The sequence below is a fragment of the Fringilla coelebs genome (genome assembly GCF_963513975.1).
Source record: "Fringilla coelebs genome assembly, chromosome: 3".
NCBI classification, from domain to species: domain Eukaryota; kingdom Metazoa; phylum Chordata; class Aves; order Passeriformes; family Fringillidae; genus Fringilla; species Fringilla coelebs.
The window spans coordinates 95,168,125-95,181,041 of record NC_140030.1 but is presented as its reverse complement, the minus strand read 5'-3'; the positions used below and the strand labels follow the sequence as shown (position 1 = coordinate 95,181,041).

The following is a 12,917-nucleotide window of genomic DNA, read 5'->3' as shown; positions in this document are numbered from 1 at the left end:
CTGGATGAGATTCCTTCACGCTTACATTTTCTCTTAGGTCAGACAGTGGTTGAACACCAAGACGTGTCTGAACACAGTTTGTCTTCTGCATCTACCTAATTTCAAAGGGCCATTACAGCCTTATTCTCTTGTCAAGTTGCCACTGCTCAGCAGTGAATAAAGGCCCGACTGCCAAAGAGAAGTGCAGCTAAAAGCAGTTTTAAGAGGTGTCTGTCATCCCTTTCCATTAGCTGGTGGAGAGCATGGGCACTGAGGTGTTTGCCCTCTTACTACAGATAGGAAGGGGCAGGGCTCTTTCCAGAGAGGCTTCTCACTAGGACACTTACACAGGTGGACCAGTGCATGCTGCATTTTTTTTTTTCTGGGGAGAATAGTGTCAAGGCTGAAAAGAGTTTAGATGATTAAGTATTTCTTTTTCCTCTTTTTTTTTTTTTTTTCCAAAACAAGAACCTGAAATCCTGATGTTTTCATTCTTAAATTCCAAAGAAAAAAGGTGACAGTTGTTTCACTTGTAAGACATTGTTGCTGTATGCCAGAGGCATGGGGGGAAAGCCTTTCCTCTGAAAAGAGCTCCATTGAAAAGCTACAAAGAACAAAGCTTCAGTCCATGGTCTGCTTTGGTAATTCTGCAGACTCAAGTAGATGCTGCTGTGCTAATTCAACACAGCTCATGGTTTCATGGTTTTCTTTACAGTCAGGAACACTGAAAATCTGCTTTCATGTTTGAAATGAAGGCTGATATACTCATCTGACTGTGACCCCAACAAACCAGAGAGCAAATTACAGAATTCTGCTCTCAAGCTGAGCTGTGTGCTATTGAAAAGTGTAAGGCAAATACACTTACCTGTTACTCTCTGAAGTCAAAGATATCTCAGCAAAGCCTGATAAAACTGTGTAGACAAATTTATCTCTGGGCTGGATTCCAATATCAAAAGGTCAGGCTGAAAACTATTTGAGAGCACTATGAGCAACTGAGAAAGACAGTTTTCCCCAGGCTATAGTTATATATTACACCCTGCAATAAATACAGCGCAAGAATTGATTCCAGCATTAGAGAACGTTATTTTCAATGCCGCTGGATGAGAGAAAAATGGCAGCAACACCTTGCAAAATATACCAATCTAAATGATAAGATCAATTTCCTTCTCCAGAATACTGCCATGTTCATCATCTTTCTAGATTTCAAATATAAGCTCACATGTGCAATAGAAATGCCTTCTTGCAGGCTACTGAGGCAATCAGTGTTCCAACACTTCACAAACACATGTGCTTTGTGTGAAGGCTCTAGTAAAACAGCAAACTGAGCCTGTCTATTCTTAGACAAATGACTTTAAAGCCTGGTTTGTCCCCTGTTGAAATAGTTGTGCTGTAGTAAAGCTGAAGTAAGAGAGCTGGAAATAAGACCAGTCAGTTCAACCCTGTTGCCTCCAAAAGTAATTTCCTGCATCCAGCAATGCAAGTTACAAACCCAAACTGCTATTGTGGAGTAACCCAGAAGAGAATCAGTCTCTGAAATTTCCTTTTTTCCTCCCTGGGGCCATACAGCAAGACTGCTAATACATGTAGTGAAGCTGTCCAGAAAGTGCAAAGTTACTTAGCAAATAGAGGGAGTGGCTTGTGAATACAGAAAAAAAAAATAAACATTTCAGGGCAATGTAAATTTTAAAGAGGTCTTTAAATTTATATATTGCTTTAATTTATGTATCCACAGAAATTGTCAAACATGACTTGATTCTTCCCTTTTTCACTATGTATATTCTTGCTTGTGAGTGTGCTGCGGGTTTAAACCCAGCTGGAGATAAGGCACCACACAACTGCTCACTCAACCCCCCTCACCCCAGTGGAGTGGGGAGGAGAATCCAAGTGACACTTGTATGTTGAAAAAAGAACATTTTAATGGTTGAAAATAAATTAAAATAGAACAATATTGGCAAAAAATAATACTGGCAATAAAAGCAAAACAACAAGTCATGCACACTACTATTGTTCACCACCTGCTGACCAACGCCACATCCCCTTCCTGAACCCAGACTGGCTGCCCTTCCAGGTAACTCCCCAGTTTATACACTGGGAATGATGTCCTGTGGTGTGGAATATCCCTTTGGTCAGTTCAGGTCACCTGTCCAAGCTGTGATCCCTCCTAGTTTCTTTTGCTCACCTCCTCACTGGCAGAGTATGAAACAAGGGGGAAAAAATAGTGCTTGCCCTAGGATAAACATGGATAAACACAACTTAGCAAAAAGCCCAGAGCATCACTGAGTTATCAACACCATTCTCATTCTGAACCCCAAACACAGCACTTTAACAGCTACCAAGAAGAAATTTACTTGAGCTAAAAGCCAGGACAATGGGGTTTTCCTCTCTGCAAGCCATGACACATATTTTTGCATATACATATTTATGACAAAATTTCCCCTGGCATGGGTGAGAGTCATGGATTCCTCCTACATTGCTCACGGTGCTTACAGTGGGAGAGGAGGTCTGATCAGGGAGGGAGTTGTTTGAATGAGTGCATGAGTATCTTGTGGAGACCAAAACAGAGTATTTTTGCCTTTACATGGATAGCCCACTGCTGAGAGTGCATTTGAGGTCCTGCTTTGTGCACAGCCTGCAGATCATCTGGTGTGTTACAGCACTGCTTTAAGGGACCAGGAACTAGAGAAACCTGAGGGTTTAATGCTGGAGATCTCCTCCTCAGTCCTTGGGATACTTGCTGAGATTTTGACTATTTGATAGACACCATCTGTTACCGCAAAGCAGTGAAGGAACTTTTGACACTAAAATAAGAGATAGAGGCCAGGAGAACAGCAAGGCGTGCTCAGCTACAGGAAAAGTTAATTAAGGTTTTGTTAACAGCTCCTTTAAATTGCCTCCTGACTGCTAACGATCTCAAAACGTATCAGTGACTTTCAGTTACTCCTAGGTAAATTCCCACTTCCCTAAAGATACCCCTTTTCTTAAAGCATGAGAAATGGGAATGGCCCGTTGTGCTATGGAAGCGGTCCAAAGCAAAAAGTACAACAAAAACCAGTCCAGTTTTCCCGTGGTGTTATGTAGGGCCTATACTTATGCTGACAAAAACCTTCTGTTGTGTTCATCTTTCCTGCTCCTCTTTCTGTGACCCAAGCTTGTGTACATCAGTTGGCTGTATCTGACACTCAGGATCTGCAGTGATTTACCTTTGGTGTTACACATCATAGCTGGGTATCACAGCGAAAAATGTCAGTTCATTTGCTTATTTACAGTCTTCTGGTTTGATTTGGTTTGTTTTTCTTTTTTTCCTTTTGTGTGCCTTATGGTAACTGAGGGTTTCATAGAAGAAGCAGAGGAAATAATATATTTCAGAGTATCTCCAAATGCAGCTTTCCCTCCCAACTTTTCACAAATCGATCCAGACCACCTCTTTGAGAACAGGTTACACACTGCAGAGGAATGCATAACTTGCCCATGAACTGCTGCATATTTTGTCTTGTATTTACATTTTTCCAAAGGGGGAGAGGGAAGGACATTTTTTTCCAGATAAAGATATTTTCTGCTTTTGATGGATGAAATCAGTCTGCATATCCTTGGAGACTACCAACAAGTTTACACTAGGAACTGGAATGAAGCCATCAATTCACTTTGTGTGGGTTCAAAAAGATGGCAAAACCCCATCTCATAGTCCCACAATGCTGGTCATTAAATCACTGAAGAATGAGGTGACCTGTAACACTCCTGGCTCTCTGGGAAACACCTTGATGCATAGGGACATTTTGACTGCTTCCAACTGTCATTCCTATGAGTGGCAATTATATTTATGTGCCTTTGCTCTTGGGAGAAAAAGTAGAAGACTGAGCTGTTTGGGACTTGCATCTGGCACACTCAGAGCAGCTCAAGTGCAAGAACTTCAGACAAACTGAGCTCAAAGCCTCACACACACCAGCAACAACTTTGGTTACAAGTTTTGGTTACAAACCAGTTGCAGAGATTGGACTTAACAGGATTTCATTAAAGTAATTCAGGTTTGAACCCTTCTTCATAGCCCCAGCCGCTCGATTTGATCAAATGTGAACTCACATGTGAACATTTTCGTTGCATCCATCTCTAATTAGCTGGACCAAACAGTATGTGAGAGCTCATGGTGTACTTCACTGAACAGCAAGAGACTGTGGTCTCCTCTGCCATTTTATCTTCCTTGTTCCCTTTCTTGTAGCAAATATTTTTGGAATGAGTTTGTGAATTATTAAATCAGGACTGCCTATAGTATGTGCAAACAGTGCTGAGACCCAAAAATCAATGATCACTGCCATCATCTTGGCTTGGCACTAGAACACCCCATTTATAGGAAATACTTGTTTCTTGGACCACCATATGGCTGAAGAAAGGTTTATACCACAGGGGTTCTGTATTAGATTCCAGCAGGTTACTTCATTAAATGAGCATATCAAATTTGATTGGAAGTTCTCATCAGCTTTCTGTTCCATTTAATTTTATTTTTATACAGATGAAGAAATTACTGTTACACCCATACCCACTGACAAGCCAACTACATTACTTCACATCTACTTTATAACCACATATAATTACATAACCTCTTGGTTTATTTTCTTCCAGAACTCATGGCTCCTCATAGAATCTGTTCTGTCTGAACTAAGAGGCAGATTTTGGCCTAAAAAACAGTTTTCAAGACATTTACATGGTTTGGGTTTTTTTCCTATATTGAATATTCCACATTTATTAACCACAATTTGATTCAAGCACAGTAAGGGCTTCACTGATACAGTCTGGAGAGGCTGTGTTAACAAAATGAAGACAAACCCAGCATCAAAATACTCTGCATAAATCTCATTATCATGGCAGATCTTCCATCTTTTCAGCCCCGTGCTATAAAATTTTTTTCAGCACACAATGTTCCCTCCACTTTGCTCCTCCTTAGTTACAGGCACCATGACCATTTTCTCACCTACAATTTCCAATCAGCATTCCTCCTCAAACCCTCCTGTTCTTCACTGACTTCACAAATACAGCAGACAGGGCTGCAAGGTATTCTCATCTCAAGGCAGTGTGAGGGCTTCCTTGGGTAAGAATAAGGCTGGCAGATTACATTCACGTCAAAGCACATAGCTGGGTAGGCAAAAATAGAATAAAAATTGGCATCTGGAAAATTTTGAAGGACTACAGTTTTATGCCTGTATAAACTCACTGAAATCAATTAAGGCTGGAGTGTAACCGTGGTGGAATCGCCCCTGAGATTGCTTTTAGGGCTCATCCCAAGTTACATTCTCAAACATATTGACAGACCACAGAGTCCATTTGTTACAATTATCACAATAACCCTAAACAATCTGGCATAAACATGCTCTTTCATTCAAGCCAAGAAATGCTATGCACTCCTTAGATGCCAGAGAAGGCACCAGGGAGAGCAGTCCCTGGTCTCCTCAGCAGTTCCTGGTCTGGAAGAATTTTCACATATAATTTCATCAACTTTAAAAGCAGTGATTCAGTCCTGAAGTCCTTCCTGCCATCGGTTTTATTTATTCAAGTGACTAGAGCCTGATAAAGAAAAGCTGCAATTCCAGGCTCCTTAATTCTTATTTGCTTAGATAATGCAATTGCATATTGCAGAGAGCATGGAAATAGAAAACAAACTAGGCAATCCTATTTTATGTCAAAAAACACTTCCATGTGCCACATAGCTGCTCCTGGTAAACTGATATAACTGAGGCAGCTGTCTACAGACCAAGACATCCACTACAGTGGCTGAGGGGAGAGCAACCCCCAGAGCAGATATGATGCACCCCTCACCCTGGATGGATGCTCTTCACCTCAGCCTGTGGTGACCTGGACCACATCAAGGTCACACATGCCAAAATCCCACACCAAATCAAGCTTTGAAGGGATTTAACATTCCAGGGCAGAGGAATTGCCTGTGCCAGAAGAACACTGCCATACAAAAGCAACACCAGCATATAATTGAAATAATTTATTTACCACTAGAGCACCACAAAAACAGACATACAATGTGTTAAAATACAGAGTAATCAATCACCAAAGTACAACACAGCTGTCCTTTAAGTTCCTTCTTTTTTTGCCTTTAAACCATGCCAACCATACAGTTGTATTGATGCTAAAGACATCAGAAGTGCTGTCCTACCCCACCCAGCTAAGTGCCATGATTTCCCCTCAGCCCCAGTCAGCCCCTTGGGTCTGATCTTCCCAGATGCTGAACATTCCCCATCAGTTCTCAGGGACTTTGCTCAGGCAGTGGAAATATAATAAAGCCCCACAGCACAAAGTCCTTGAGCTGTTGCAGACCCATCTGAAGATCATTTGATGGGTATTTACATCACACCTGGGAGGTGCTAAGGACTCACCTTACCCCCCTCTGCAGAGGGGAATTTCACCCATGAGTTCTCCATATTGTAGGATCAGGCCTAACACCCTTGGTAATTAAAGGGAAATACATACCTAATGAACAAGAAAAAATAAATTGTAGGAGCTTTAAAATAGAGAATTTCAAATATTATCAGTGCATTTTGAGGAACACTAGAAATTTTTTTAAAAATCGATTTTGGGCCAATGACTTACAGAAATAGTGTTCTATGCTTAGAGAAAAACTTCAAATCCAAGTTTAAATTTTCAGCTGCATCCAGTACACAGTGAGTATAGTTGGACAACTAGGCTATCTCCCATCCCCCTTCTTCAAAACTGGTTTGAAAGCTGCATTCCTGTATCAGAGAACTGCAAAAACATTTTTAAGTTTTGTAAAATGTGCTCACCCTTGTCTTCTCTCCTGTCCAACAAAAATACAGTTCTCATACTGAACCTGATAAAACTAATTTTGCTGTCATTATACAGCAAAATCCAGAGTATGTATTACCCTGAGGAGTTTCACTGAGTTCAGTGCATCTTCTCACTAGAGTTAGTCTGGCTCAAGCAAGTGTTAGCAGGACAGATTCTTCACCTGTTCACCTCAGCTCACTAAATAAATCAGAAGTCTAACAAGCCTTCTCCTCCTGAGCCAGTGGGTGGGATTAGATAATCTCTGGGGCTATGATCCCATCTAGGCAATAAGCACAGGCTCCACAGAAGTTCTGAGGAGCTGCCTGTGCGAACCACCACGGCGCCTCAGTTTTGCACCAGTATTCTGCTGAAGCCAAAGAAACTGCACTTCTTAAAACTGGAACTAACACCAAGCTCAGGAGTGTCCTCCCAACACTGCTCAGGACAACGGCAGAAAATGTCCCTCTCATCCAAGTAGAACGCTTGCACTGCAGGTTTCCAGAAGCATCCATCACATGAAATGAAATGATTGTGCCTTCTTCAGTATTCTTTTTATTCTTATATAGCTTGAGGGTTTTTTTAATTAAGTATACGATGTGTTTTTTTTCTTTTCACTCCCTCTACAATATGAAAACAACAAAACCCTAGGAATCCCCGTGTTCCTTTCTCGTTTCTTCAAAAGAAGCTTTAGTGTCAACTCAATTGAGAAAAAAATTGGCAAACTTGCAAAGATCAAGGGTCTGATCCTGCCAATCCTTACACATACCCCAACAGCCTCGAGGGCCCTGCAGGACCGAGCTCCCCCGTGCCAGGCCGAGCATCCGAGTGCGCTCCGCTCCCGCTCCCACCGCGCGCGGGCAGCCGCTCCCCAGGGCCTCCTGCACAGCGCTGGATGCCATCCTCTGCAAGGGTCTGCCTCGCCTCAGCCAGGCTGGGACACCTCTTCTCTCCTCACCTCGCTCCCTGCCCACCTGTTTGAATGTCTACAGCCGAAAGAAAATGGGAAAAGGGGAAGGGCCAGAGATCTGAACCACATCGTGATGCAAGCGTTCTGACCGGGGACAGCTGGAGGAGATGGGGAGGAGCAGGGGGGGAGATTGCTTTAATCCATCCTTTTTTATAAAACAGAGAAACAAATGGAGTCAGGTAGCTTATGTCATAATGATGAACAATATACAAAGCACATGTATAGCAATTATTATAAAACATGTATTTGTAGTGCAAGTCAAAATACAGGGACTCTACTCATACTGGCCAGCTAGAGGGAAACACATGATTCTGAGTGATCAAAAAGAGCCCCAAATTCAAATTCAAAGTCATGAGAGCTGACAGTATTACAGAGTACAAAAATATGGTGAAAATTTACACATTACACATAAAGTACGTAATTTTTTAATAGTTTACAAATAGAGATCTACAGATATGTTTCCAATTAAGCTGGCTTTTACTACCCACCTATTGTAATACTCTAGGTATGGTTACATATACCAAAAGAACAAAAAAAATTCCCATAGCATAGCTATACAGCAACATATTAAGGTCTGAAGATTAGACCAGTACATGTTAAATATTTCACTGGTTTACTAAACTGACATTTTAAATCATTTACAGTAAAAAAAAAATCTTATAGACTTGTCTTTGAGACTGAAACAGAGTGTCCTTTATTAGTAAATTATTCAGTATTTAAAACAAGGGTTTGAGACCTTACAAGAAGTCTCTCTAGGCAGCTGACATGAAAAACAAGGTATTTTAAAGGCAGAGTTTGTCAGTAATGTAATAACTGATTTCTATTTTAATCGAACTAAACTAACCATTACTTTTCTGATTCTTTTGAGCTTGTGTTCCTTTAGGCTTTATATGCATTTCTGGCAGCTTATTTGGTCTCCACCTTGTCCACATTGGCTGGTTTTCATTTTCCCAATGGTGATACAGAAATGTTCATCTGATAGTTTTTATACACAAATAAATAACGCACTGTTAACTCTATAGCTAAGAGGAATGGGTAGGATGCCTATTGCGTAACAATACAGAGAGATCAAGTAAGGCACGGGACAGATACAGCAACTCCACTTCATGGGATTTTCCTGTTTTTTTCCTTTCACATAGTAACACTAACAAATTTCTTCCAGTGTTTATTTTTTAAAAGGTTTCTTTTTTTCTTTAACTTTGCTTCTTGTCTATCTCACACTATGTGTAGGTGAAATGTAGGAAAAAGCCTTCAATGTTTTGCTTCAGATGCCAGTTTAAAAAAAAAAAACAAAACAAACTTTCAAACAGTTCAGACTAGTACCGCTTTTTTTTTCTTCTTTTTTTTTTTCTTTTAACACTGATGAACCCGGGTTTTTATTTTTCTTTCTTTCCTTCTCACTCTCTCTTTCTTTTTTTTCCTTGGTTATCTTTATTTTTTATAAACACATGTCATGCTGTTTCAGGGATATCCTTTAGCTGCACTTGCAAGACTTGACAATCATGTTGGAAAGCTGCTCGATTTTGGGTGTTTTTCCAATGTAGTAGAGGATGGTGAGGGGTTCCAAATCCTGGGACACACAGCACGGAGAGGCTGAAGCTTCTGGATTTATGGTGTTATACAAGCTGAGTACCTAGAAGGAGAAACCAAAAAAGAGAGATTAAGGCAGCTACATCTAATGACCAAACTGTTTTCTGCATCACTTCCTCCCACAGCACCTGAGAGAATGCCCACTGAAAATGGTATGAAGATTTCTGGATTTTAGGGGTTTTTATGCTTTTCCACTTCAATCTCGTGATCACAATATGCCTGAATTTCCTAAGGTTTTGTCCTTACCATCTTAAGCCTCAAAGAAGGCATGTACCTGGAGTCTGCCTCTAAAGCGCTGCCCTTTGGATCAACAGGCACACCACATTTACGAGTACAGAGGAAATTGAAAAGTTTTAATCTGTTTCTTCAGGTTGCCATTTGCTGTTTACAGATTTTGGATTTACAAGTGACCAAAGATAAGAGAGAACTCTTCAGAGCATGGGCACCCCTCTTCTTTTACCCTCTGGCTATACTAATTAAGTCCATTAATGCCACCCTGCAAGCACCAGGACTCAAATGCAGTTACTCCTGCTGGGACCCAGATGCATGGAGTTACCACCTATGTCTCCCTGGATTCCTATGCATGGTTCTCTGCAAGGGAAGTATGTAGGGTTAGCCACTGATGATGCATAGGTGCTCCTGAGGATGCCATTAATGCCTTAGCCAAACACCAAGTGACCTTTTCCTAGAACTTCCACACAACATTCGCAGCTTAGAGAGACAGAAGATCTGTTCAGGACAGCAACACTAACTACTTTATTAGGCAACTTCTGGCTCCTCGGGCAATTATCCAAACCACATATTTGTGACCATGACAGTTACTCTTCCTCTTTCCTTTAAAAACAAGTGCTGTTCCAAAATGTGTACACCATTACTCCACACCAGCACGGAAACATACTCACCTTATTTATACCTCTGCCTGCTGACATTGCTAACAGTACAATGTCACAGACAGTGACAGCTACAAAGGGGTCTGTAAGCTCAGGAAGAACATGGTGTCATGGTTTTACCAAAGAAACTCAAGCTGTCCCTTGGGCATGGCAAGTTCTCCCTGCTGGCTGACACTGATCTGTCATTTTAAGGGAGGCTTGAAAAAGGGGAGACATCATTCTTAGGATGGACCTGTGGGTGAAATTCTTACTTTATGACAACTATGATGCAAATGTCTGTCTCTTACATTTACTGTCTAGACATCCTTAGTGACAGCTGAGAGGAAATTAGCACTTCACAGCAGAATACTACTCATCCTGAGGCAGTTTGCTAAAACACCACATCCAATGCCTAAAATAAAAAGTCCCATCTCAGACAACTATGATTTGGTTCTTCAACATCCCATACACAAAGTCCCTCCTCCCCATGTAAATTTTCCAAGTTTAAGAAAGAATATGTCTTTTGAAGTAAAAGGAGGACAGCTATCAGTATGGCAGGTCATAAAAGTAGGTGATGACCAAGTGGTACAACTCAGCCCTTTGGTCACTCTGAGAGTGCCTCCCTCAGTGTCTTCGCTGACCAAACTCATTGTGCCATCCTCCACTCAGGTCTATATGGAAAGGCCTTTTCCAAGCCACCTCCAGAGGCTACATACTCCCCAAAAGTACTCAATCCAACCATGTGTTCGCATCAATGAACACATAACAGAAAGTAAATGTCTGGGCCAGTACATTTCTCCTGCTTCAACACTAGCTGGAGGTCATGTGTGAGTTCCTCTGTAGGGCCACACTTCATCATCCTTAGTCACTGAGACTGACTCTGGACGCTGGTGCTGATGTCAGTCCCAGAAACATAGCTCAACATGCAGAAGCCGAAAATTAGCAAATCCAATACTCACTCTGCTGTGCTGAGTATCTGAGCTCCACAAATATGGGCAGGCTCCTGCACAGAAATTAGCATGGTATCCTTTAGGTTCATGAATCCATTTCCAGCCAAGATCCCTCTTGAAGTCAATATAAAGTGGACGCAGACAGCAATTATCCTGCACATTCCTGGGAAATAAAATACAAACACATTGGTCATAACAAAGACAACACTGGGAATAAAAATAATCCAATTGCTTGCTCTCTGAATGATCCTTCACAGACAGGCAGGTCTGAGTCACAAAAATTCTCAACTAAATCAGATCAATAGTAGCTTATGCTGTAACTGGAATTACAGTTATTGCAGGATGCTTGGACATGGCAGGACTTGCTCATACAGACAAAGCTAACAGCTTCCCTGAGGAGCACTCAAGTGTTCTTCTCCAGGTCCTACAGAGGAGACTCTGAGTAGGTGAACAAAGTGAAGGTGATAATTTTGCTCTAACTATGGGGCTAATGCATCTGGGAATCATCCCACATGGACCTGAGCTTCTACTGTCTAAGGTCACAACAATCTGCTCCTGTCTCTGTGGGATTGGGGACCGCTGGGCAGAGCCCTGCTGCACACAGACCCTGGGTCTGAGAATGAGGGTCTGCATTCAGTGTAATGGCTAACTGTAAAGAAACATGATAAACAATTGCATGACACCTCCAGTCTCCCACCACTGTGTAAGAATATTGGATGTGCAGGCATAGTTACCTAAAACAATAGGCAGCATCTAGAGCACGCTTCTTCCGCCGACTGGGCTGTTGCGACTCAAGTCTGTAGGAGGGTAATAACATTAGCAGAAGATGTGGGGTCTTCCCACTGTATTTTTTCCTATTGGACTTTAAAGCTTTCACATCACCACTGGAATATGTGTAGTCATCAATACCTTCAAAAAATACATTTTGGTGATAAACATTGTGTTGCTTTTTCTTCACAAATTAAATAAACCATCTCTTAAAAAAAAATCTCAGAAACTGGGCCATGATGGTGTCAGCTGGGCACGTTTACTGGGGAAGTGGGGGCAAATATCAACCCAAGATGCCTAAGATACTCACAGTTCTCAGGTTAGCTATTGTATCAACCCTCCCACATTCACATCTGTTTAATGGCATTTCAGTACATTTACTAGAAACGTTTAAATGAGTAACAGAGAAGGTAACTTCAGTCACTGCATCTTGCATGTCTTAGCTTCAAATGCCCCCAGCAGTGATTCTCTTGTTGCTTCAGTCAGAGCAGTGCTCCCAGCTTTTGACAGGTATTTACCTTTTAAAATCTTTTAACACATTTAAAGATGCTCTGGACACTTCACCTTCAATTCCCACTCTTACTTCTATCCCATTAGTTTCCACCATCACATTCACTCCTTTATGATACTTGTAAATTCCCCGTCTTTCATTGCCAGTTTATTTAAATGTGCTAATTTTCCCCAGAAAGTCAATTATTCTAGCCTTGTCCTTTATATGAGCATGGAAAGGCACTGATTAAAGTATTTCTTCTTGAAATGGCACTCTATGGCCTCGCATTCCGTATTCTCTTTTAACACTATCTGCCTTACTAGCTTCTTACCACGGCAATAGCACAATAAGAGACTCAAGGTATTGGCCTTTCACATCCTTTAGAAAATTAACCTCTCCAACCAGATACTACCATCTAAACAGAAAAAGATACACTATTCTTTCCTTAACATATGCAATTCTAGTGACCAAACACCATACTAACCATTTTTTAAATGCACACAATGGCTTTAACCATATGT

The 12,917-nt window shown here is 41.3% G+C and overlaps 1 protein-coding gene across 1 annotated transcript in view; it reads right to left on the bottom strand.

Annotated features, from left to right (window-relative positions):
- Positions 1–8,404: 8,404 nt before the first annotated feature.
- TGFB2 (transforming growth factor beta 2) overlaps positions 8,405–12,917 on the bottom strand; it is a 57,770-nt gene continuing 53,257 nt past the window's right edge. Inside the window, exons 5-7 of the mRNA XM_084202561.1 lie at positions 11,873–12,047; positions 11,148–11,301; positions 8,405–9,362 (exon numbers count right to left, since the gene is read on the bottom strand). Coding sequence (XP_084058687.1) covers positions 9,204–9,362; positions 11,148–11,301; positions 11,873–12,047 — 488 coding nt within the window. The 3' untranslated portion in view covers positions 8,405–9,203. The remainder of the gene's footprint in view (positions 9,363–11,147; positions 11,302–11,872; positions 12,048–12,917) is intronic.